This window comes from Aythya marila (assembly GCF_965140915.1).
Source record: "Aythya marila genome assembly, chromosome: 1".
NCBI lineage: Eukaryota > Metazoa > Chordata > Aves > Anseriformes > Anatidae > Aythya > Aythya marila.
In genome coordinates, this window is record NC_139042.1 from 186219656 (window position 1) to 186240901 (window position 21246).

Below are 21246 nucleotides of genomic sequence, written 5' to 3' on the forward strand. Positions count from 1 at the left end.
TTCTTTCTGTAGTGTTCCAGCTATTTGTCAAGTTTGAACTTGGTCAACTATTTATAAATGTTTCTTTGAGTTATTGCAAAAATCTGTAATATGTATAAAAACTGACATGAAACAGTTTTAATCCAGCTGAGTACCTTTAGTGTGTTTTTTTGTTTGTTTTTTTTGTTTGTTTTTTCTTTTTCCACAGCATGAACCCTGCTATTTTCTTGAGTTACCTTTCTTTTGCTTAATGCTTCATTAATCCACCTCATTCTCTGCCATCGGTGTATTTTAACAGAAGATGGCCCTCTGCTGGGCACTTTTGCCGGAATCAAAATGGAATAAATCAGAACAAACACAGTAACATAATATGCTTAGCCAGCCCCAATCACAAGAAGTGTTGGTTATTTGGTGTAATTTTAGAATGACAGAGTTGATGTCTCAGTGGTAACATCTCAGAGCACAGGCTAAATGCATTTTTTTTAAATATTTTTGTTCTTGTGTGACCATCTTGAATTTAACATGGTTTAACTGAAATCTAACTCAGGGCTTCCCTATTAAAAGGCCCCTTTCATTTTCAGACACATTAAAAATGTCAACACAGAAACTGTACCAGGTGTAGAAGTGGCCGGTAGGAGACCAATAGCATGATAATATTCAAGAAATGCAAAATATTACACTGGCCACATGATTAGCATCTTCAGTGCTATGAAGGACACAAAACTATCAGAGAGTGTCCAAAGGAGGGCTATGAAGATGGTGAAGGGCCTAGAGGGGAAGACGTATGAGGAGCAGCTGAGGTCCCTGGGTTTGCTCAGCCCAGAGCAGAGCAGGCTGAGGGGAGGCCTCATGGCGGCCTGAAGCTCCCTCACGAGGGGAGCGGAGGGGCAGGCGCTGAGCTCTGCTCTCTGGGGACAGCGACAGGACCCGAGGGAACGGCATGGAGCTGTGACAGGGGAGGGTCAGGCTGGGGGTTAGGGAAAGGTTCTGCACCCAGAGGGTGGTCGGGCACTGGGACAGGCTCCCCAGGGCAGTGGGCACGGCACTGAGCTGCTGGAGTTCAGTAAGTATTTGGACAGTGCTCTCAGACATAGGGTCTGATTTTTGGGTGGTCCTGTGTGGAGCCAGGATTTGGGCACCATGATCCTTGTGGGTCTCTTCTGACTAGGGATATTCTGTGATTCCATGATTTTCTATCATGAACTAGAAAACTAGTAGAAACCTATATTCAAATTATATTGTATAATGAAGTCACTCGAAAAATGTAGGTTATTCAGAAGCTCAGCTCATTTGATCCTGCTGAGTCTGTAATGGTCTCCACTGGAAAAAAAGGTAAATATTTAAAGAGCTCTGTCACTGCTTACACACGCCAGCTGCTCCAGAGGGGCGTCTGATAGGGTTCACGTCAGCACAACGTGCAGGCCCCGCGGTGAGCGACCCATTTAAAAGGTGCCAGAGAAACATCGCGGATCTTCAGAGGTCCCTTCCAGCCTCAGCCAGCCTGCGACTCTAGCCTGAAATACTGAGGGGTGGACTTTTGTTACTCTGTAAAAACAGAGGAATAATAGTGTTAGCTCGAGGGTTACTTGTATATTTATTCCCCTTTACTTGAGAGGAAGCCCTGCTTTGTTTGTTTATTTGTTCTCCTACTTGTTAATGTAATAAAAACTTAATAATACGTGTAGTTGAGCTATGTTTAGCATGAAAGTATTGTTCAAACTGTCAGACCTACTTTACCGAGCTCTGGCAAAGCAAAGCAGCCTCGGGGCAAATCTGTCATTTTACACATGTTTTAAGGTCTCCTGTTCTACACCAACGCTGCGTACAGCGGCATAAGCGGCAGCAAACCATAAAGCAAACCCCTTTTAGGGCTGGGGCGTTTCTTAGCAAATCTTCCGGCGCCTCCGAGGCGGGGGCTGCCCTCGGCCCGCCCCGAGCCGCGGGAGCCGCGGTCCCCGGGGAGCTGCGGCCGGTGTGTGCGGGGAGGCCGGGGCCGCCCTGCTGGGGGCCGGGGAGCTGTCTGCGGGGCTCCGGGGGCTGCTGGAGGCCGTGTGGGGTGGCCGGGCTTCCCCACACGGAGGGAGGGAAAGAGGGAGGCGGGGAAGGAGGGAGGGAGGGAGGGAGGGAGGGAGGTGGCGAGGGGCCCAGCGGGCTCGCGGAGCTGGGCTGGCAGAGCCGCCGGCTGCTCCTGGGCTGCGGTGTGGTGCTGCTGCGATCTGAGCCCTCTTTCTCTGCATCTGGTTTTCTTTGTTTTCTTAAATAAATCCCTCTAATGTTATTTTTTTTTTTTTTGCTTGTTTTTCAAAGAAGCTTTAAACACGGTAAATCCCTGTACTGTGGGATCTGCGGTGTATGTAATCGTGTTACTCCGTGGCTTTATACCTGAAGTTTTCACAAATGCCTGTTTTGTTTCATGTCAGCCCCAGCAGGTGACTATCCCCACGTAACGCATGGGAGAAGGCATGCACAGACCTGACCTCAGCTCGTCTGCAGCCTTCAAAAGGCCCATAGCCTGGGCAAGCGGGGCTTGGAGAGCTCGTGTAACCCCTCACCTGCACCAGAAACACCTCTGCTGAGGCCCTGAGTGTTTGGATAATCGGGAATCCTGCCTGTGCGAGGCCAGCATCCAGATCCCTGCCATCAGGTTTTGCACTCTTGTCTCACCCCCCAGTCTTGTCGGGGTTCCTCCTAAAGGGTTTTCTTTGATTTCACTCTGTACTTACAAAGTCAAAATGCAAAATCCTCATACAAGCAGATACACTGTGTACATGTATTCTCACTAGCTAATACGATATTAAGCTTGTTTTATTGTATGTTTGTTTCTAGCCTGAAATATGCATTTGGGGATTTTTGTTTTGTTCTATCTATAGCAATGGCTTCAGGAACAGCATTGATTTATGATGAGGAAATGACCAGTCATAAACTGCTTTGGGATGAGTAAGTCAATAACGTCCTGTCCTTCTTATGAATAGATTCTTATTAGGCCTTCTAAGAGAAATATCAAGTGAATGAATTCTTTGTAAATGTATTATGAAAAGTCTAGTGATAGATATCCTGTCATTTTCCTAGTAAACAGAAAGTCTATCCTTTTGTAGAAAAACTTTTTTTTTAATTCTTATTTTGTATCCAGATGCCATAATATTAATCTGAAGTTGGATGTGAGAAGCTGTAGCCATCCAGTCCAGGAGGCCTTAATAAGACAAGTCTTTAGCTTCAAGCATCCGAGTAAACCCATAAATAAAGTATCTCCAAAATAAAAGTATTTTAAGCTAATTAAATTGCTTATAAAGCTGAATATCATTGAATTCAAGGAAAAAAAATACAGATATACTTACTTATCTGAAACCTTTCGATTAAATTCAGTTAGAAATTTATATGTGCTGCTTGCTTATATTTATACGAGCGAGACCAGTACTTGTGTTGTGCTTGAAGTAGAAGTCTGCTGTTATCTTCTCTCCCAAACCCATTTCTCCTCAGTTGACCTTCAATGTAACCTACAGTACATTTTCATTTCATTGTTCCTGTGTCTATAGTAGCCAGTGCTACTTTAAGTGATGAGAGAAGAAGCAAAAAATGCTATTGTGATTCTTTTTATATGAGATTTTATATTATTATTTTTAACACAATTCCAAGCTGAAAAATATTTAAAGAATTATTTTTTTAACTTTTTTTTTTTTACTCTTACACGTCCCTCTGAAGATACTGAATCTTCTCACAATGGGAAGTTAAAAGTTAGGCATTGTTATTAATACTTGTAAGCTGTGCTGATATAGTGCTATAGTAATATGATTATCACGTATTTCTAGTCCTATCTGTGATATTGAAGTGCCAGAAAGACTGTCAGCCTCCTATGAGCAGCTTCAGTTTTACCATCTTGTGGAAAGATGTGTCCATGTGCCTGCCAGAGAAGGAACTGAAGAGGAGATCCTGTTAGTTCACAGGTCTGAAATTTATTTTCATCACCATTCAGATTAATCCAATGAAATAACAATTGCCATGTCTACCTCCAGATCATATTTTGCTTCATTTGAAAATGGAAGTCTGCTGTAAAACTCAGTGACTTTCGGTAATTTCAATGACAATGTGTCAGACTTAGAGTTGTACAAACAATATGTGTATATGTATGGTTTAGGTGCTGAAGTACAAATCTGCTGTTCTACTAAATCCCCATTCTCACTCTGTATTCTTGAGCAATGAATGCTGTTTTATATATAGTATTAAAAGTAAGCTGCTAATAAAAATTGGAACAGAACATTTAAAAAAAAAAAAGTGACATTTATTTAGAAAGATGATAACCATCTCTTTTCCCCAAAGATGTGATGGTAACCAGATTCAGCCAAGAGTTTAGATTACTTAATTAGTTCAGGGTGGTATGGCAGGCCTGATGTTAAGAAAATCAGGGTCCAAGTCCAGATCAGTGGGGTTCAGGGCTGGTCACAGATAGAACTACTCAACACAACTACAGCATAGCCAAGAGTGAGAGCCTTCCCTTAAAAGCAGCTCCCAAGGAAGGAGGGGAAGCAGATTCCAGAGCACTATTTTTCCTCGTAATATACTTGTTAGAATGCAGTTAGTGCTGTGTACCGATATGATTTATTTTCATAGTATGTATGTTGCTGATTGGGTACTGAAGAGACTTGATGACTGTACCCAGTTTAGTTGTTTCTTCTAGATTACATGGGACAAATAAACTCACAAAGGTCTTGTTTTGGTTTCCATAGGTAAGCCAAAGATAATAGACCTCTTTCCTTTTTAAAGCGCTTTCAGGTTGAGACAGGTATATAGCTCCTACAAAAATGTTTTGCTTGCATTCACAGTGAGGTGTGAGGCTGATGATAAAGTTAAACTAATAATTACACAGACACTCAGGTTCATACTGGTTTATTCCTGTTAACACCTTCATTTTATAGCCATTGTTTAGCTTACTTTCCATTAGGCAGCACTAGTGTTTGTCTCACTTTGTTGTGAAATTCTGCTTGCTTTGGTGTTCCACCTAGGGGAAAGCATCTATGGTCGTTGTAATCCTGGCTTAGGACACATTGGAGAGTCGATGCCGTCAGCCTCCATTTCCAGCTCACTACACAACAGCAAGAGAGCAGTGACAGAGATTTGGTGGAATGTTGGTGGTAGTGCCTTAGTACTTGCTGCACTCTTGAACTAGTGAAAAAAGGAATTAGTACACACCTGATAAGGGATTCATTCAGATAATCTGTTTTTCATGAACGGAGGAGGAATAGAGTCATAATTCACATGCTGATGAATGCCAGAATCCTAATTTAGTTCTTATTGGGGTGGCATTTTTATGTAGCATGCCTTGCAAAACAGATCACTGCATAGTGAATAAGCAGCCTTTTTGCGCTAACAAGACTAAGCCCTTTTGCCACTGGAAAAGGAAGAATAATAATTATCATATTCTTATGACATCCAAGAACTCTTGCTTTTATGGCGCTCCTGATTCTCTTCGTTGTATCCTGCAACTGGCATTCCAGGGTATTGGACATGTGAAGTCTCACAGACAAGCCCCTTTTAACATATAGCTTTAAATGCAAAATGTAATGAAAACAGAACATAAGTTGATTTGCTTAATTAAGTGTTGTGTTATTTTCTCTCTCCTCTGCAGTTCAGAACACTTGGAAGTTGCAAAAAGCACACAGACAATGGACGAAGAGGAACTGAAAAGAGTGTCTGGGAATTACGATGCTTTTTTCTTTCATCCGGTGTGTAAATTAAACTACTTCCCCTATTGGGAGTTGCACGTATTTGTATTGTGGCATCTGTGTGGCTGTTTTCTAAGTACGGGAACATTGACAATAAGTTTTTTTGCCATCTAAATATATTTGCATGTATTTATGACATTACTGTAATCTGTTTCCAGTTTAGTGTAATGCTGTAATTTAAACTGGTTAAGTGTTCTGTCATCTCTTCTGTAATTGTATCGTACCAGTATAGCACACTACTCAAGTTTTTTCACTTTGTTACTTAACTACATCACTGTAAGCCATTAGTGGCCTGCAAATCGCATTTTAATAACAGTCACTCTTAAATGCTGTGCTGGGTAATGGAGGGGGAAGTCTTTTCTGGTTTGCTTCTGTAAGATTTTGTTCCTTATTTTCAGAGATGCCATGTTAATTCAGTAGAACTAGTCAGTTCAGTATATACATCTCATGTTTCTTACCTCCTCTGGAGAAAACATCCTTTTAAAGGATATGACGATCACAGATAAACCTAGTAGAGAGCACATTGGAACTTGTGTTGTAAAATTCTGCTTTTAACTATCTGCTTACAACTTCTGTAGGGTAGAATAATGTCTATTTCCTGTTGGGGTGCAAAGCACGTCATTTGTGATTAGTCTAAACCATATTGATGCTAACTATGAGATTCTCTTTTTCAGAACACCTACCGCTGTGCCAGGCTAGCAGTAGGAGCAACTTTGCAACTAGTGGACTCTGTGATGTTAGGAAAAGTGTGCAATGGAATGGCATTAGTAAGGTAAAAAATATGAGAAGTCTTCACTTCTTACCAAAATTGCTTTTGTTGTGAGTAATGGTATAAAACTTTGTTTTAGACCTCCAGGTCACCACAGTCAGAGGAATGCAGCTAACGGGTTCTGTTTATTCAACAATGTTGCTATTGCAGCAGAATATGCAAAATTGAAATATGGTCTACAGAGGTAGGTGCATTGACCCTAAAGAAGCTTTTCATACTCAGTTACGGCATTTAGATAACCATTTGACATGATACCTTTTTAGATTAATGTCTAGACCTTTCTGTGTGTCACATACCTTTTGGGTTATAAAAGCGTATTTATTCACCATTTCCTTTAGATCGAAGTGCTCTGCTTCTGCTGAATGTTTTATTTTACTGATCTTTGTAGAATCCTCATTGTTGACTGGGATGTGCACCACGGGCAAGGAACTCAGTATATATTTGAAGAGGATCCAAGGTTTGAAGGATATTTCATTCTTTATGTTAGCCAGTTAAATATTGCTTGCTTCTGTAGAGTAAGATTCCTTGTCTTTCTAAAACTAGAATCTTATAAAATATTGTTCTTGCTATTTTAGTGACTGTTGTTTTTTACTTGTTATCAAGTAGAGGGAAAAACCTAACAGAAGTATTTCAATTTATCTTACTGTAAAGAATAACAAACACAAAATGAGCAATATGGCTATCTTGGTTTGCCAGTAGTGTTATCTCTCCATATGAGTATTTAGGTAGTATCTCCATTCTTTCTATTCAGGAATCTCTCAGTGTAAGCATTCAGGTAGTATTTGGGTAAAACAGATGAGCTTTGTACTGTTTTCTGAAAAAAACACAGAATTAGGTTCTAGAAACAAGTCTGCACTTCTGAAAATGTCCTGCCTTTGATCTGAAGAGAGTGTATACAAGACATTCTAGCGATTGTCCTAGGTTAATTTTGATATAGGACTTCCTGTACCAACTTCTGCAGTCCAGGACTGTTTAGAGAAAAAAGGGCAAGGGCTGATTCTGTCTTCATGCTTTGACTTAGCAAGTCTGCTAAGTTCAGGACATAAGGTCAGTCGTGGAACCTTTTTGTGAAGTTAGATCTGTTTCTTGTATCTTTCAGTGTTTTGTATTTTTCCTGGCATCGCTATGAACATCAAGAATTCTGGCCATCACTCAAAGAATCTGATTATGATGCTGTAGGTTTGGGAAGAGGAAAAGGCTTTAATATAAATTTGCCTTGGAATAAGGTAAATGTTGCTTACAGCACAATAAAGCAATAGCTTTATTTCTCATGCATTAGGTAACACATTCTGAGAAGTGCACTGCTTCATTTGGTTGGCAGATGTCATAGCACAGGGTACCTCCTTTCTGTCAGTGGAATGTCTGCAGAGAAACATGGCTCAGAATGTGATTATTAATTTATTTATTTTTAAATGAGGGAGAGACAGACATGCACATTATTTTTTTTCTTCAATATCTTGCCTATCAAATCAAAAAGTGTTTCAGAAGATCCATCTTTGTTCAGCACAGAACTGAAGCTCATACTTAAGACTAAAAATGCTGGATGTCTATATACTTAAAGTACATGGAGTTTGTTTTACTCTATCTCATATGGTTGCCTCATCTTTAACTTTTGATATTATCTTTCCCTAAAGTCATGAAGAACCTCAGAAAAATCTGTTACTCCAGCAGGAAGATCTGACCTATATTTCTCACATTTTGCAGGTTGGGATGGGAAATTCAGATTACCTTGCTGCATTTTTTCATGTGTTGCTTCCAATGGCTTTTGAGGTACTTTTTTACTGCTCTGGTTTTTGAATAGCAAAACCAAAGGCTATTTCATAAGTACCATTGAATATCTTCTAGAAAGTATCTTGCAGTACTTGCCAGTAGCACCGTTAACATGTAATTTCTACTGGTATGAATGATGTCCTATCAACATAATAATGTTTACGAAGCGTTAGTGTTGAAATATTCAGTACAAAGCTCTGCAACTTTTCCATCAAGAATGAAAACAGTCTAAATGGGTAATGTTACTTTTTAATTCAAGTAGAGTATTTGTGTTTATGGTCTGACAGAAATAATTTATGGTCTGGCTGAAATAATAGCTGAATGTGGTTTGGTTGAAATCCAATCCAAAATACAAAAGAATGTGTTAACAGCTATCTCTGTTTTATTACAGTTTGATCCTGAACTGGTTCTTGTTTCCTCTGGATATGATTCAGGAATTGGAGACCCTGAAGTAAGTAACTTGCTGTGGTTTGTGTTGTCAGTCATAAAGGTGTTTGTAAAATATTCCTGCATCTTCAATGTCCAGTGACTGCTAGGTGAAATTCACTTACGACCAAGCTAAAAATACATGTATGAGCCTTTAAGCTGACCCCAACTCATTAAATACCATGAGACATGCAAAGACAAATTATTCAGGCATAATTGCTGCATCATTTTTTGCACCTTTCTTTAAAGCAGTTGGTTCAGCATTTTGTTAAATACAATCAGAAGTGAGTGTTCCAGTATTCTGACTCAGTCTCATGTATTTCAGATTGTCTGTTTTGTTTTTTTCACCAATGTTTTTGATTCAGGGTTTCATCTCTTACAAATATTTTCTTTGATTTAGGGTCAGATGAATGCCACTCCTGAGGTTTTTGCCCACCTTACCCATCTCCTGATGCAGTTAGCTAACGGAAAGCTGTGTGTCATCCTAGAGGTAAAGACTTGAAACTTAACAAAGTCATTGCTTCTTTTTATATCTCTTTGAGAATCAGGAGTACAAAAATGGCAAAGATTTGACAACGCATTTCTTCTGATGCCTAAGAGTTGATTTTTTTAAAACTTAAAACACTGAAATGGAGCATATGGTCATTTGTTCCAAAACCACATCCTTAACAGATGTGTTCAGTTCTTGTATGCAGTGACTGTAATCTGCTGCTCTGGACAATCCCCAATGTATTAAAATGTATTTAGTGAATAAACTGCATTACCAATTTTTCTGCAATTTTGTCTTATTCCAGAAGGAGTTTAAAAAAACTTTAACATAAATATTCTCTTACTTGTTAACAGAGCTCTTGCTAAACTTGCTTAGATGTTTTTAATCAAAAAAGCGGGAGATCTTTTTGAAGAGCTCTTTTGTTAAAAAACAGTTTCCTCATTTTGAGATCTACATTTCTACTCCCTTTTTGCATGTTAGAAAAGTGTTAACTTTTCAGGTAAATAACTTTGTGCATTCATTACTGCCAGCAAGGTCTCCAAGACTGAATTGTTTAGGAATTGATTAACTTGACCTCTGCTTTGCTTGACTTGTCTTCTGTCATCCTTTTCTTCAGCAGGTTATTATAGGTACTTCTGTCTGCTAGCTGAAGTGCAGATAAGCACCCCCTCATGATACAGATGATGTGACGGCTCTGCAAGTGGTATGCAGGAAGCAGTCTATCGTCTTCAATTCAGCAGTCTTAAATCTATCTTCAGTTCTTCTCCACCTTCTGCCAAATCATCAGGACAGGCGTATCTTAGAAGTGTCAGGCTGTGGGAGATTTCCCTTGTGCAGACATTTTAGAGGACAGCAATAATATTTATCTTCTAAGAAGTCTTCCATAAGAATTGTAGGAAGTGGCACGCTGTGGAGATGAGTGCAAGAAAATATTTTTTTTAGCGTTTTCAGGGCATCTGTTTTCCAAAATGAATTGAACCATGATAAAGTGAGTTGAGTCATGGGATGCCCGTGGTCCAGCAAGTAGCCTCTTTGTAATTTTCAATATGCAAACGACTTTAAATGTCTTTGCATATAATCTTCATTTATGTGAATTCAGATATATTTCAAAAGTTTATTTATTTCCTGTGATGATTTTCAGATTTCACAACTACTTGTTCCTTATGTGGCACAAAATACTTCTTTTCTAGGGTGGATACCACCTGAAGTCCTTGTCTGAATCAGTCTGCATGACCGTAAAAACTTTGCTTAGAGATCCTATACCTCAAGTAACTGGAGAGATGGCCCCTTGCCTAAGGTAAGCATGTGAATAATTTTAGACTAGCCCGTGTGTTTATCAACGAGACTGAAAATATGCATGCTCTGAACACTTTGCTGACACAAGGTTTTATATGATGCTTTATAATACATAATTTTCTGCTTTGAATAACTTGCTTTCTGAGAAAGTCATCCAAGCTGCAGTTTTGCATACTTCTGTTTCTGAAATGATTTTGAGTTTCAAGAAGTTCTTAATGACATACATGATTTTATGCTATTTATCCTTGGGCCTTGTTACCCTGCAGAGATCTTTCTCAGTGCTGAGACAGTCCTGCTGTAATCAAGGCAATGCCAGTTAGTAACATCCAGTATTTTGGAAAGTATGTAATTTCAGAGATTAGTTCTTCAGACTCCAGGACCACTTGATGCTCCCAGTGCATCCCATAGTACTTGGAGCACCTCTTTTTTTATTTCTCTACCAATTATAATATATCAGGTTGCTATCATCCTAGGTAATAAAGAGTTGATCACTTATTCACCCATTATATCAGTCCAGCACCTGAACACTTTCCGTATACGTGGAGATTATCTGTAATATGTCCTGGATTTCCCGTGACGTGAATTATGTTTGTATGACAGGTAGCTTAAAAGGGCCCTTTGCCTGTAGTGCCAACAGTGGTAGTAAAAAAGAGTTCAAGAACAGCAAGGAATGTGATTTACTTGTTTTCTGCCTCCCTTTCAGTCTCTCTGAACAGGTAGTTTAGCTTTTGGGTGAATTTAACTACATCTGTACATTCTGTAATCTCTGATGAGATGATAAAATCTCCGACAGAGCAGAGAAAGACACAAAATCCTGCTTCTGCTGAAGTCAGGGACAGCTGTGCTTCATCCAGCAGCAGTCAGGATTTCACTCAATATGTGTAAATGCGTTTACTTAAAAGGCACATAACTGCACATGTTCTTCACTTTCTTTATATGACTCTTGAATCTAATCTTTACAGAAAATCTGGCTATCAACTCTCATTCTCTTTAATTTTCTGTTCCATGTTTTTGGAATAGACCAGATCTTGTTCATTTTCAGTTCTGTGTTTTGTTTTCCATTGAGCTAAGTTGTGTTTCCTGTACTTTCATTGCTGCTGATACTGTAAAACCTGTTTCTCTTTTAGTGCTATTGAATCTATTCAGAATGTGAGAGCAGCACACAAACCCTACTGGAAATGGTTGATGTATGAAGGTAATTAAATGTGATTGGTAAATTAAATCATACAGAAATCCAAAATGATTATTTTCTCTGGTTTAAATGAATTGAACTACCAGTGATTTGTCTAATGATTGGTGAAGCACTGTGAGGCTTCATACAGGGCCGAGCCCTCAACTGGTCTGAAAAAAAAATAGTAATTTTGTTAACTGATGAAGCTGTCAAACATCACTCCAAAAAGTAGTGCTTTAATATCTTTGTTTGAGTATGCTGTTTTCTGTCTGGAGAAGAAAATGGAGGTAAGATTTATTATTATTGTTTGTGACCTGTCCTTAGATTAAAAAGAAATGTAGCATTGTTGAAAAATAACATCTGTGGCAGGAAACATTGTAGTTAGTGCATGGAAGTAAGTATGCACACTTTGAGTATAGGTGTACTTTATTTTGTAAATAAATGTAAGTAAATATTAACACCCTGCTCCAAAAGAAATACACGTGAAACCCTTCTTTTTTCTTTTTTTTTTTTTTTTTTTCCCTCTAGACACATCATTTTTGCATAATTTGAGCACCAAATCACACTTACCAAAGAAGACTAACACAAATCCCTCTACAGACCATGAGGATAAGATAACTAACGACAACGAAGCTGCCAAAGTAGAAAGATTTCTGGAATTGCACATGAGAAATATTCTATTTCCAGTGCCTCCCATCAGAACAGCAACAACTCAGTCAAAAGCTTCAGCATACTTGCTCCCAGCACCTGTTTGTGTGGTGAAGGAAATGGACAAAAATGAAGTAGAAGCTCTTGCCAGGTTGGTCCTATTTATTTAATTCCCATGAGTGTAAGGATGAGTACAGACTGTCGACTAGTTTTGTCTCTGCCATGATCTTTCTGGCCTCAGTCTCTTCAGTCATAACCAGAATTACTTTGAAAAATGAAGAAACTGGTGTTCGCTATCAATCATATCCTTAAAGTCCTTTATAAAACTAATCAGAAGAGTTGAGAGAAAATTATTTCAAGAGAGAACAGTGCAAATGTGTTTACTTAGGAAGAGGTTTTGTTAGGAAGATGCCTTAAAGTTCACTTTTAGCTGGAAAAAAAAATCACATCCATCAGACTGGTCTGATTTGAGATGCTCAACTTTTTAACTTAGTAAGTCTAATTCTGACAGAATTTTATTTCCTGAGTATCATCACGCATTTTTTGTCTTCTTTCCAGTGCAGAATGGGAACAGGTTTAGGGAGTTTGAGATTGTCAGGCAAGAGTGTTGTCATCTTCCTGCCAGGGCTAAGTTTTTGAGAGTGAATGTGCAGCATCTGTACAAAGTGTACCCTGTCAGCAGTTACTGCAAAGTACTGTTAGACAGTGTCCTCTTCAAAAGCATTATTGCCCCTAAGCTACTTTTTCTCCATATAATTTATTTTACAGTGACTTTTATGCAGACCTTGTGAAAGAGGACAAAACCTTGCACTCTCTATGCAGTATGTTGGCCATCCTAGATAAAATACTAAAGAAGGAGGTAAGAATTACGTGCTTTAATCCATGAGGATTGGAGGAGGGGGTGTATTCCTCTGACTCCAGCGTCTATGCTCTCATCTGGATATTAGTTACTATGTAATTCACAACCCCACTAACCTCATCCTGACCGTGCTAGATAACAAGAGTGAGTAGGCAACATGAGAAAGCATTTAGGAATAGCTGTTAACCCCAAAACATTGTTCTAATTATCCTTGGGCCAAGATATTGTCCAGCTTTGCTGCAGTCACAGCTTATGAGGCAGTAAGAACTTTCTCATCGCTTTCAGACATGTACAGGTGGGCCCTGGAAGAGTTCGCTCTTCCAGTTGCTGGAGGCAGAAGGCTGCTCACCCGTGAGCAGCAGCAAGAAATCAGAACAAGAGATCTCATTTTTTTCCTGTCTGAATGCACAAAGTTTTGCCTTCAGTCTTTAGAGGAAAGTTTACTTCTGCATCACCCTGGATTTTAAGGTGTACACAAGGCTGTACACCCCTACCATTACTTTAACACTTATACACAGTAATTTACTCTGTCATTTGTTTTCCTGCCGCTTCCCCCTGATCACTTTGATGGCATGGTTTACAACACCAGTGTGTGCTATGACTCTAAACAGAGTAATTCTAATTCAGTACTCTGATTCATGCAGGGTCAGGAATGAAGATAAGGCAGGCTTAGAGGTTGCAAGTTTGTATTTATATTTAAATGTTTTGAGAAGCAAAGAGGAAAAAAATGAAGTTAAAATAAAATACAAGATTTTTATTATGTCATAATAAATCAGTCTTTCTCTGAATGACAAGCCCTCTTTAAAGTATTAAGCCAGTGAGGAAGACTTACCTGTCAGAATGGCCTCTTTCTTATAGGCCTTCTTCCTGCTGTTGTTAGTCATGACTGTAAATCTCAGGGACAAATTTCTAACGTCATAAGCTGCACATGCCTCTAGGAGAGTCTATAAATAGATGTGAAAAATTACCGGTAAAAGGAAATAGAACTTGTCATGAGTTGCAGATGCTAAGCTGAGCTCGTTGTGTTGACAGATACAAAGAGGGAGAGCATGCATTATCTTTTTGCTTACCTTCCATGGAGAGTTCGAAGCACTACAGAACAAAAATGAACACTTCAAGGTTGATGGCATAATATTGTCATTGTGTTTCCAGAAAGGAATAACTTGCGTAGGTTAAAGGAGGAGTCAGAGTTCAGGGACAGCCTCCTTTTCCTTGTCTGTTTTTCAGGTGCAAAGTGAGTGTGTCCAATCCACAGACTATTGAGAGAAGCAGTAAAGATGACCTTCCCCTGCAAAAGCTTTTTTCTGCAGTAGCTTTTCAGCATAGCACCACACTTCTGAAATAATACAACAGCTCTTGGCATAATGATCAAATGTGGCCTGTTTGTTGAAAATGAATTACTAACCTCTTAACCTCAGGATCCCTTTCGTGCAGCTTTGTTTGAGTGATACATATAACCGAGTAAAATTACAGTTGGGACAAATAAGGAATAGCGTGATCTTCTGCAGCATTAATTATTTCTGAATAACAAATGTATTTTGCAGGTATGCAATGGAATTGTGGATTCACCCACAGCTTCTGCTTCTGTTGGTGTAGCACTAAGATACTCTGTTCATTTTGGATTTCAAAGGTGAATTTGAATATTTTGCATTTGGTACCCTTAGGCAAAGTGTTAAAGTAAGATAAAAGTGTATAAAATACAGAAAGTTGCCTTTGAAAAGCTTAATTTTGGAACAAATAACTTCTCCATGTGCTTAGCATTTTCAATCGGCTGTACAGACAGTGCTCTATATGCCAGCAAAAACCTCATGTTACCAAAGGCAAAACATTTTTAAGGATGACTGTTGTTTCTGTCTTGTTTTCTTTGCCAGATTTCAACTCTCTGCCCTGAGGGCATTTTTTTTTTCCTACCCACAAGACTGGTGGGAGAGTTCCCTTGAGCTCTAAATTTGTTTTCTTTTTACTTCTAATGAACCAAATTCAGAAACAATGTACATTCTGTTTTATGTGTAATCTACATGTAAATTCTTTAAATAAATTGCACTAATTGGGGAAAAAAAATTACTTGCAGATGTAAATACACGTATACATGATTTTTCTTTGTGTTCTACAGAGTGCTTTGCGTATTTGTTGGAGACATGCAGATCATACCAAACACAGAAGATGGGTGAGGTTTCTCTTTATTTTAAGGAGTCAAATCCCTTAAGTTCTGTAAATGTTCGTAAGCGTCCATACGTTTGATGAAATGTGCACTAAGGAATCAGTCGTGAGCTGATTTTTATTCAAGTTTAACCTGAAACAAAATACAAAGCATCTCAAAATATATTTCTAGGGCAAATTTCTATCTCTAAATGACACCGTGTGAATTTTAATAGCAGGTTTAAAGTATAATCCTTCTATATTAATCACAATTTGGATTTTTACTGAAAATGTAATATTGAAAGTACAAAGTAATAAAGAAGGCAAGTATTTAAAAGGGAATTTTAAAATGGTAAGTTGAGATATGAGAGAAATATAAATGATATTAAAATCACTGATAGCATGAAAGCATGTATGATCAAATTAAAATCACCAATATGGAATATGCTATTACAGATATACAGACTTTGGTCTGAATTTACCTGCTTGTGAACCACACATGAGGATTGATCAGGATCTGTTTTAGCCCTGCAGTAATTGCAAGAGGCACATAGAATCAGAGAATCATTAAGGTTGGAAAAGATCAGCAAGATCATCAGGTCCAACTTTCCACTACCACCAGTATTAGCCACTAAACCGTGTCCCTAAATACCATGTCCAACATTTCCTTAAACACCCCCAGGGACGGTGACTCCACCACCTCCCAGGATGAATGCTCTATGAGCATTTTCTTAGTCTGTATTAATTAAATTAGGAGTCAAGCTCTGTGCAGGAACCTCTTCGTTAAACATACAGCTCTATCCATTCAGCAAAAAGGAGAATGTGAAATTCACTGTTGACAGTTTTCAGCTAAGCAACATTGATTTCACATGTGGATTATGTCCCTGTTGGAGATATTCCTGTAAATGTGTACCGTCAAATTGAATCAGTCTGTTTTCCTGTCTGGGAATACCCATATAAATCATGCTGTAATTCATGTTTTTTGTGTTTTTTTTTTTTTCATTTGTTATCTTTTAAAAATTGCCTTCTTTAGGAAAAGAGAACAAGGAAGTGACTAGTAGTTGTAGAGAGAAGTAAAATAAGGAAGGAATAAAATCACGCAGCAAATAAGCAACTTTCACAAATACAATAAATCTAATAAAATTCCAACAATATCATGGACTGCTTCTGTTCCTTTTCAAGAGCAAAAATAAAGTAGTCCTAACAGAATTATCTAGATACACTTTTTTACTAATTTAAAGAAGCCCTAATAAAACCAGACCCATTTCTTCCATGCCTCAAATCTTGTATAGCCATCTACACATCACTAAGTGGGTGTATGACATTACAGAATCAGCTTAGTACATTTTATACTCAAAACTTACTAATAAACAGTTTGCATATGTTGCAAACTATGTGTTTGTTGTTTGTTTTGTCTTAGTGTTTCAGCACTACAGTTTCTGAAAATGTGGAGATTATGAGAGGCAATGGTAACAGGCATTTAACATATAGCAGTTTAAATTATGACCCAGCATAGCATTAGGACATGACAGATAGTGAGCTGCAAAGCCGCAGTCCTTAAACTTCCCTCTTTCTGATGTTGTGTCATCTGCTTCTTTAAAAATCCTATGCCTGTCTCTCTCATAGACTTTTCATTTGCTGCTTCAGATGAAACAAACATAACAAGCAACACTTCCACCCCAAAGAAAAAGCACAAAAAGGAAAAGTTCAGTTGGTCTCAAATAAAGAGATCAGATGGAAAGCCAAAACCATGAGTTTTGCAACAAAAACCTAGCACACAGTTATGGTGCTGATGCTTAGCATAAGGGTAGGGTCTGAGAACGAAAAAGCAAAATAACTTGGTTCTTCATATACATTAAAATATGTTCAGTGTAATTTCAGAGTATGGTGTGCTTGTGCTGAGTTCTTAATTATTGACAGTCATCTTTATTTATCCATATCTTTTTTTTGCCAATTCCCCTTGTTTTTAAAAGCGATTGCTTGTAGTCTTTAATACTTTTCAAGATATTAAAAATACTTTTAAAAAAGGTATGATTTCAATTTTAATTGATACTTACATGATGGCACATAATAATGCAAATAATATAATTAATTTGCTCTTGAGATATGACTTAGTACTTAAGTCATATGGAAGAAGGGAGATATTTTTATCTCACTGGAAGTTGTTGGTGAAGTACTGAGATGTGGCTTTTGATTACAGAAAAGTACTTGTGATAAATATTTGCGAGAAAGAACAATCTGGAAAGACCAGCTCTAAACACTTTATTTCTCTGAACTGGAAAGAGGTAAGATTTACTTTCTGGAAACAACATAAGATAAAAACTTTTTTATAACAGAATATATTTACAAATTCATAAAATGGCACTGAGAATTACTTCTCTCTCTAATTTGCACCTTTGAACATATTTCCTTTTTTGATCTTTCCATGGTGCTACTCCTTAACAGATCTTTAGGGTGTATTAGAATGCATAGGTTTGAGGAAATGTTCGGTGGCTACTGTATTTTATCTTCAAGAAGGGAGAGTTACTATGCAAAAAAAAAAAAAGGAAAAAAAGCTTTTTGAGGTGCATGTTATGTTTTTTTTTATCCTCTCTGGGAATCTGGGGCTTTACATTTGTGCTAAACTGTTTCTCATTGCTGTTAAAGGATGCTGACAGGAGTGACTTCTTTTCTGCTGTACTTGGATTCATTCTTCCTGTAGCATATAGTTATCAACCCGATTTGATAGTAATAGCTGTTGGACCAAACAGGAGCATCGGAATAAGTGGAATTTCTCTTCTTTTTGGTTTACTACAAGGACTAGCAGAATCTCGAATTCTTGCGGTGATTGAGGTAAGAAGTGGTGCTTAGCCATGGTACTTCAAAGTGCGCAGTGCAGAACCCAAATCAAGCAGCAGCATGGCTGCTGTGTACTGCCTCGAGCTGCTCTGTTGAAAATACTGGCTGGTTGGTACCTCTGAGTTCATTACAGAAACAGCCCAAGTTTATCTCTGGCCGGAGAAGAAAGGCAGACACAGACACACACCAAGGTGTAGAGTGCCTGCGTGATTGAGAAGCTGAGGCACAAATGCAAGGCCTGAACTCGTGGTTATGTCTGTACACAATAGATATTGTTGTGACAGTTTGCCTCAGTTTGGAGATTAGCTTCCCTTTCCGTGTTAAGTGCCAGTGAGCATGTCTTCTGTGAACTTGTTTCATCTCTTGAAGTCAGCTTACACTCTCCGTCTATGCAGCATCTTGTGACTGTAACACAGTTTCTCTGTGTGTCCTGTGAAACAGTAATTTCTGGTTGCTTTTGTGCCTTCTAGTTCTTTATTGGGAAACAGTGAATAATTCACTACACGATCTTATTTTAAGCTGTTCCCCAGTAACTATCCAACTTACAAAAGCTGGTTTGAAACTCTGTCAGGTATTACTAGAATGAAGAAAGTTTGTATTGAAAGGGTATTTTCCATTTTCTTCTTAAACAGGACACAGACTTAAATCTAATTCAAAATGTAGCCAAAGCACTAGCAGGTGCTTCTGTGTCTCACTCTGGAGCTTACGTACCTCCCACCCAAGAAAAAGTACATAAAATTAAAATATTAAAAGACCAGCTTCAGCAGGACTGGAAAATGCTTCAGTGCTCGGGTAAGTCATCTTTAGTTCTTATTAATATATATGTTTTTAAAGAGATGACAAAGTACAACTGGTTTCTCTTAAGTCAGTGGGACACTGAAGTCAGTGGGAGCACATTGATCGGATGTGAGCAGTGTGAAACTAGGAGTGCCTTTGATTCTGCCCATTGAGACAGAAAGCACTGAATTCCATAGCATAGGAACTCCCTTGGGAACTCTGAATGTTGTTACTCCAAAATTTTATATTATTTATCCTGACATAAAGCTATCAAAATACATGTTTAAAGAATGGTTAATAAGATATACACTGGCTCTGATTGCTAATGTGTTTTCTGAATACAATGTAGAATCAGGTAACATTTTGAAATAACTGGAAATAATTTTGATTAAGTCAGTGATTAGTTGTGCTTAAAGGACGTTCACAAGCAGTTGAAAAGCAGGTATGCCAATTGTAAAGGAATCAAATTAGGCAGGTATTAGGCAAAAAAAATTCTGTTGAATAGTCCTTTTTTTAAAGAAGAAAATTCATAAATTTAAACAATAGTAAAGGTGGGCATCTCTGAAAGAAAGAGCTCTGCTTGCTTTCAGAAGAAATGGCCAGGAGCAGTGGTCTGGTTCTAATAAAAGTGTTCTTATCGACTTGGGAATTGTGGTATGAGCTCGATTAATAACTGTTAATCTTATTTCTGTTCTTTCCAGTGAAGGATGGGATTTCAAGTAATTGACTTCAATTTAGAACTGTATTACCCAACAGAAGAAAATGCGTTTAATTTTGCCTTTTAAATCATCAGGAAAAAAAGACGGTTGATCTCTAAACAGAGTAAGAACTATTCACAATTGCCTACTGTTTTTAAAATCCTTAAAATTCACAATTTCAACTAGAGCATTGCGCTCGTAAATTCTATACCGGCACCAATTATGCAAGACTGACACTTGAAGCCTACCTACTCCCATGCTACATTACTACAAATTGGGACCTGTGTCATTTGTGAATGCAAAGTCTGATTGCACATGCAGTAGCTTGACTGCATGAATGCTAAAGTAGTCCAGAAGACAGGAATCTGAAATGAGCAATCGTACAAGCCAAACATTCCAAAATTACTCAACATAACATCAAAATGCTTGCACTGCTGCTACTACCATTGTTTCATTGGAATGGAATTTTAAATTTAACAATGAGTCCTTTAGATTCATGAATTTTTCCTATGACTTTTAAAGGATTCACCAAATCTGTTCTTTAATTTAAAGTCTGTTCTTTAATTTCTCTGGTCAGTCAATTGCAGGAAGTTAAGAAAAGCAGCTGAACAGCTAGAGTTTCCTAGATCATACTTTGTGGTTGAGACTAAATTTAATTTCCTGAACTATATAGGGCATGTGGAAAAAAATATTTTGCACATATAAAATTACAAATACATAATTGAATAAAGCAGTGTAAAGATTAAAATAAAGTTTACAACTTGTATACATACTGTAAATATTCTGTGGATAGGGGACTTCATTTTACCCTCATTTCAAATGCATATTTTCTATATATAGCAAATAAAAAGCAATACCCCATCCCCCATTTTGGTAGTGGCATAGGGGTAACATCATGTGAATACTCAAAATTATTGCCTCAGGAAGTTTATTTAGCCATAATGTGTCTTGTTTTCCAGCATTTCAGGTACATTTTTGTACTCATTTTCAGGAGCATTTTTCTGTGATTGTAACTTCAATAATGTAAACTTTTGAATATAATTTGAATAATTAGGTCAGTCTTCACAGTCCTGTTTTTAGAACCATTCCAAGTGATGCCCTTGTAGTTCACACTGGTTTTTCAGTTATGCTGAAGGGGAAATGACATTTAATCCTTGAAAATTTTTGAAACGGAAATTATTTCGGAAGAGACTAAAATGCATGTCAAACGTTTTCACGAGAGGAAGCTGAAGGACACAAGATGTTCAGTTTCAGTTCAGAATTTCTTTAAAATAAACTGAAGTTCTTTCTGGAGTTTGAAGTCACTCTGAACTGAAATCTGAATTAGGTTATGATATGTCAAAATGGGTTAGGTGGGCATCTGGCTATCTTGGGCTTCAAAAACTTTTAAAAAACAAAAGCATTGTAAGTGTATTCTTCCTTCCACTCCCCTGGAGAAGAAAAGCTGGGGTAACTCAGCATTTCTCAGGAAAAAGCATTTTTCTCAACTGCTTTCGTTAAGTCTTGAATTTCTATTGTCAGTCATGAGTGTTGTATTTTGTTACATGTGTATTTTTAAGATGTTGATCAAATTTAATAAAACATGAATTAAAGGGCAAACCTGTGTATTTTTATAGACCTGGACTGCCACTATTGCTAGAAAGCTGCGCTTAGAGTCACTGCGTTCTGC

At 37.9% G+C, this 21246-nt stretch overlaps 1 protein-coding gene across 2 annotated transcripts; it reads left to right on the forward strand.

Annotated features, from left to right (window-relative positions):
• Nucleotides 1–1921: 1921 nt before the first annotated feature.
• Nucleotides 1922–21164, forward strand: HDAC10 (histone deacetylase 10). 2 transcript variants are annotated; one of them, XM_082752021.1, is made up of 22 exons: nucleotides 1922–1951; nucleotides 2400–2623; nucleotides 2850–2916; nucleotides 3786–3920; nucleotides 5600–5696; nucleotides 6371–6468; nucleotides 6545–6649; nucleotides 6854–6922; nucleotides 7565–7691; nucleotides 8170–8235; nucleotides 8627–8686; nucleotides 9062–9151; nucleotides 10342–10448; nucleotides 11575–11642; nucleotides 12147–12417; nucleotides 13035–13125; nucleotides 14670–14755; nucleotides 15239–15292; nucleotides 17465–17549; nucleotides 17911–18096; nucleotides 18735–18894; nucleotides 19581–21164. In XM_082752021.1, exons 3-22 carry the CDS (start codon nucleotides 2852–2854, stop codon nucleotides 19604–19606), a joined length of 2046 nt encoding a protein of 681 aa, XP_082608147.1. In that variant the 5' UTR covers nucleotides 1922–1951; nucleotides 2400–2623; nucleotides 2850–2851; the 3' UTR covers nucleotides 19607–21164. The 2 variants fall into 2 exon arrangements, with proteins under 2 accessions (XP_082608147.1, XP_082608148.1); XM_082752022.1 differs by lacking the exon at nucleotides 1922–1951 and adding an exon at nucleotides 2212–2300.
• The last annotated feature ends 82 nt before the right edge of the window (nucleotides 21165–21246 follow it).

Coding starts and splice junctions, on each gene's coding strand:
- HDAC10 (XM_082752021.1), top strand. CDS start 2,852: ATGGCTTCAGGAACAGCATTGATTTATGATGAGGAAATGACCAGTCAT. Junction 5,697..6,370: donor ATGCTTTTTTCTTTCATCCG/GTGTGTAAATTA, acceptor TCTCTTTTTCAG/AACACCTACCGCTGTGCCAG. Junction 6,469..6,544: donor AATGGAATGGCATTAGTAAG/GTAAAAAATATG, acceptor ACTTTGTTTTAG/ACCTCCAGGTCACCACAGTC.